Below are 5,318 nucleotides of genomic sequence, written 5' to 3' on the forward strand. Positions count from 1 at the left end.
GGCTGGCCTCGAACTCAGAAATCCGCCTGCCTCTGCCTCCCGAGTGCTGGGATTAAAGGCATGTGCCACCACGCCCGGCTCTATAGTTCTTTTTAAAATTATTTTTAACAAACATTTAATGTGTGATAGACTATAACACTTCTAGTGATAAGTGGCAAAAGAACTCAGATCTTTCCGGATTATTGTGACAGCAAACGCAGATGTTTAAGTAGTATGGGATCAAGGATCGCTGTCATCAGGCACAGTAAACAGGGTTCTTTTTACTAGATACTTTTTGTAAAGAAAGGGTCGTATTATAAAGCCTTCCTTGGCCAGGAACCTACTGCATAGACCAGGTTTGCTTACTTCCCCCTTTAGCTTTTTCTTTTAGCTCCTCAAGTTTCTTCTCTTTTACCTTTGTACCTATCTTGCTGGCATACTTCTTGGGCTGTTTCAGAGGATTGCCACACTTGTGGTATCTATTGCTCCTTTCCAAGTTAAAACAACCAAGGGAGCCAACTCCCAACAGATTGTCCTCTGCCTCCACAAGCGTGCTGTGAGACTCACACAGAAATACACACGCACACGCACACGCACACACACACACACACACACACACACACACGCATGCACGCGCGCGCGCCATAAATATACTAAAATTGTAATAGATACAACAAACATCCCTCACAGGTAGAGTGTACATTAGCTTTTGTTCAGTGTGTGTAAACCTGCTGTCAAAGTCTGTCAGGCCTACAGACACAGACCCAACAGGAGAAGAATTCATTTCCATACTCAGGTGCATGGGTGTGGGCATTCCTTGATCTTTGTTCCTCTTTGTCTGAGAAACAGTAACATCTTGCCATGTTACCTTCTCCATCACAAAGTTCACAACATGGCAGTTGGTTTCTTTCAGAACAGGTTAACAAGATGACACCCAAAACAGAGTCCAGAATTATTGTAAGCCAATCTTGGGTGTGACATTGCATCCCTTCTGATATATTCTGTCCATTAGAAGCTGCTCAACAACTTCAGTGTACACTTATGTTTGGGTATTATGCAAGCATTTGAGTACTAGGAAATAGCGGTCAGGAGTTTCCCAAATTAACATTCTTTTGGAAATGCACCTATACCACAAACCTGTTTTTTCTGTAGAATCCCTAGCCTACCTCACAGCTGCTACCCATGGCTTAGATGAGGAAGCCGAGAGCCTGAAGGAAACATTTGACCCTGAGAAGGAGACAGTGAGTATTTACACAGATGTGTCTGACAACAGGATTCATTCCCATCTTGGCATAATTTAAAACCATAAATTTTACTCTACCATCTAATTACCAGGTGGGGAGTATGAAGGGGAGATAATCAAGAGGAAGCACTTTAACCCTTTGTGTATGATTCATGAGAGCTATTTGCATTTAATGTCTTTCTTACTCCACCTCTCAGATCCCAGACATTGATCCTAATGCCAAGCTGCTCCAGCCACCTGCACCTATCATGCCACTGGATACAAACTGGCCCTTACTGACCGTGTCCAAAGGGTTCTTTGAAGGCTCCATTGCAAGCAAGGGTAAGCACCCATTCCTCTTAGCACTTTTTTTTAAAAAATATTGTTTTTATAGAGAACTATCCTAAGTGGGTCTGAGTTGTACGCAGTTAGCAGATTGCTTACCCAGCATGTTCAAAACTCCGGATTCAGACCCCAGCATCATGCACATAACTGATCAGCGCCTGTGATACCAGCTAAAGAGATGGTGATAAGAAAATCAAAAGGCCAAGGTCATCCTTTGTGGGAACTAAAAGGGGGCTGGGGAAGAGAGGATAGCCCACATCCAGCCAGAGTTCCTCCTATGCTCTGGGCAGGTGGATGTGGGAGGGCTGCCAGACACTTTCCACTCGGCCCTGGGTGGGCATCGAAGCCACTGACCCCACTCAATGGGTGGGGTGGGGGGTGGACAAGGGGCAGCCCTCTCTGTAGCCCCTGGGTTATGGGAGAGAGGGCTGAGTGAGAGAGGTTCCCACATAGGCGAGAGTTTGCACAGCGAGTCTTGATGAACAGAGGCAGTCTGTGATTTTAAAGCTTTATTATAGAAAGGCAGGGAGAAAGAGAGAAGGTAGAAAGAGAGAGAGAGAGAGAGACCACCCATGGCCAAGAGGAGAGAAGGGGGAAAAGGAGAGAGAGACAGAGAGAGAGAGAGAGAGAGAGAGAGAGAGAGAGAGAGAGAGAGAGAAGGCTAGAGAGTAAGAAAGAGAGTAAGAGAGTGAGAGGAGAGTAAGGGGATTAAGAGCAAGAGAATGAGGAGGGGCCAAAAAGCCCCTCTTATGGTGTGCTGTTGCTAGGTAACTGGGGAGGAGTTTAGCCTGAAGGTCAGAAGCTTGGGACATTGCCTGTGTGACTACTAACCATGCTTCTCTTGTGGGGGCTGTGGGAATGGTAACTTCAACAGGAGCCAGGGTTCCAGGAGCATGAGGGAACTCCTTTTGTCCCGTGTAGGTGACCAGGTCCCAGGGTTCAGACCACAGCTCAAATGGAGTCTAGACTGTCTTTGCATAACCCAATGCCCCACAGTCCTTGGATTCATAGTCAGTTTTTGGACAGCCTGGACTACATGGGACCATTTCTTAAAAACAAACAAAAGGGGGAACTGGAGAGATGGCTCAGCAGTTAAGAGCACTGACTGCTCTTCCAAAGGACCAGGGAAGACCACAGAAGACCCAGCAGCCACACAGCAACTCACAGCTGTCTGTAGTTCCAGTTCCAGGGGATCTGATACCCCCATACCTGGGGGCTGAACAACAATTGAATATTGAAAAAGAAAAAAAAAAAACTGTTTAGAAAGTCCCTCTACCAGCTTCGCCTGTTCTTCTTTCTGTGTGAAGTTTCACAGAGCACTGAAATCCTAGCCAGGGCTAGGGTGTCTCCAAACTGAGGAAAGCTTTTTGAGATCTTTTTAAAGAGAACTTGAGCCCAGTACAGCACATATCTTTATTCTCAGCAGTTAGAAAGTTGAAGCAAGAGGAACAAGAATTCAAAGCCAGCCATCACAGAGACTAGTTTAAAGTCAGGCTGGACAATGTAAAACCGTTCCTCAGCTCTCTAGCCCCTGCCAAAAGAAAAAAGAAAAAAAGGGAACAAATTTAGAAAATGATGGTAAGCAGCTGCCTGCACTGCCGCTAACATCTCGAGCACTCACTTGGAGTGTTTCTCTAGTTCACCACACAGTCGGCATCTCCTCAGTGTTTTCCTGTCCATCAGGTGCTTCTCCCCAGCATCCAAGCCGAGCCCTACTGTCTGCTTGCATACTTCTCCTAGTTCACATCTGAGCAAGAGTCTAAGCAGAGGTCAGGCATTCTGAGTCTGGCCTGTTCTTGGCTTACCTCCTGCACCCACCATGTCTCTTTCTCTGCAGACTGTAGTAATAGTCACTTAGGAAAGATTTCAGAGAGAAATTCTAAGAGTGGGCAGCCAGAGGCAGCTGGGTTTTGGTGGCAGGGAGTTTGTTCTCCTACCTCAACAGGGATTGAAGCCAGAGCCTCATGCATGCTCGACAAGCTCTCTGCCATTGCCACCACCTCTGCCGTGGCCACCAAAACAAAACACCAAAAAACCTCTGGCTATCTCTCTTCTATTCCCTCTCTTTGTGGAAACTGTTTCAAGTTAGCATAACTTAATATATGACAAAACCAATAACTCATAGTATATGGATGGGAACTTTGGTGATGGCTCAGTCAGTAGAATCACTTCCATGCAAGCCTGAGGGTCTGAGTTTGGATCCCCAGCACTGGAAGTGGAGTCGCTCACATACACACAAATACACAGAGCAGAACAAGACAGAACCTTGGCAATTATTTTTGTCTTTTGTTTGGGGTTTGTTTTGAGATTTAACAATGTAATCAAACATATTTACTGACATTCACAGTTACCAGTTTCTAAATGGATAGCACATATTTCTGAGGACACAGTCCTGAACAACTTTTGAAAGCACACACCTTGCCTGTAGAGGAGATCAGTCACACTTGAGACTTGCTAGACTCTAACCAGTTCCCTCTGTCCTTGCCATGGTAGGGAAGGGAGGAGCATTGGCTGCTGACATTGACATCGACACTGTAGGCACTGAAGGCTGGGGAGAGGATGCAGAGCTGCAGCTGGATGAAGGTAAGAAAGCTGCCTTAGGACTAGCTGCTGAGGTGTTGGGCTCCATGTGCAAAAAGAATTTATGGAGCAGTCTACAAGCTTCTAATTCATGGAGCCAATAGGATCCTGATATTTTGCCTTTTGGTCAGGATTCCCATGCAAGTCTATTTTGATCATGAATTATCCTTACAGATGGGTTTGTGGAGGCTCCAGAAGGTTTGGGAGAGGATGCTCTTGGCAAGGGACAAGAAGAAGGAGGTGGCTGGGATGTAGAAGAAGATTTGGAGCTCCCACCTGAGCTGGTATGTGAAGTTACTGCTCTGGAGTTTCTCTCATTTTCATCCTATAAAAAAGTTGGTCTCTCTCTCTCTCTCTCTCTCTCTCTCTCTCTCTCTCTCTCTCTCTCTCTCTCTCTCTCTCTCTCTCTCTCTCTCCCTCTCTCTCCCTCTCACACACACACAACCCCCTTGTAGTGTGCCTATCCGGAAGTCTCCACAAAGAAGAGGCTCCAGAAAATCTTCCTAATCTGATACATAGCTCCCACTTGAGATGGGAGAGCCAGCGTTTGTTGCAAAAGAGAAGGAGATGTGCAGCCTCCCTCTAATCTGATGCTTATCTTTCATTTGAAAGAGGGAAGTGTTTAAGATCTGAACTGCAGCTTATGGTATGTCATTTTGGTCTTGGTGAGGTAGCTCCCATTCTTTCTGTCTTTCCATAACCATCACCTCTTTTCTCGAGCAAAGGTTAGCATCTAAATGTTGTACATTGATTTCACCAGAACACAGTACTTGGATGGCTAAAATAGCCCGGGAACATAGCTCAGTTGGGGACATAGCTCAGTTGGTAGTATGCTTTCCGAGCATGCACAAAGCCCTTGATTTGATCCCCACTCTATGTAAATCATGCATGGCGACATAAGACTATAGTCCTAGCACTCTAGGTAGAGGCAGGAGGAGTGAGTCCTTGCTACAGAGTGAGTTTAAGGTTCTGCCATACTCTGTTTAAACAAATAAATAAAGCCTTAATTTTCTTTTCTTTTTTCCTTCTAGGATGTACCCTCTGGGGTGTCTGGTAGTGCTGAAGATGGGTTCTTTGTGCCCCCAACCAAGGGAGCAAGCCCAACTCAAGTAAGCAGGAAAGCACAGTTACATAGAGATAGCCCAACTCAAGTAAGCAGGAAAGCACAGTTACATAGAGATAGCCCAACTCA

General features: G+C 45.8%; 1 protein-coding gene across 1 annotated transcript in view; it reads left to right on the forward strand.

Annotated features, from left to right (window-relative positions):
* Positions 1-5,318, forward strand: part of Copa (coatomer protein complex subunit alpha) — a 42,109-nt gene that overhangs the window by 32,465 nt on the left and 4,326 nt on the right. The window contains exons 22-26 of the mRNA XM_021197906.2: positions 1,132-1,220; positions 1,420-1,543; positions 4,040-4,129; positions 4,301-4,410; positions 5,158-5,235. Of these exons, the coding sequence (XP_021053565.1) occupies positions 1,132-1,220; positions 1,420-1,543; positions 4,040-4,129; positions 4,301-4,410; positions 5,158-5,235 (491 nt within the window). The remainder of the gene's footprint in view (positions 1-1,131; positions 1,221-1,419; positions 1,544-4,039; positions 4,130-4,300; positions 4,411-5,157; positions 5,236-5,318) is intronic.

This window comes from Mus pahari, chromosome 5 (assembly GCF_900095145.1).
Source record: "Mus pahari chromosome 5, PAHARI_EIJ_v1.1, whole genome shotgun sequence".
Taxonomy (NCBI): domain Eukaryota; kingdom Metazoa; phylum Chordata; class Mammalia; order Rodentia; family Muridae; genus Mus; species Mus pahari.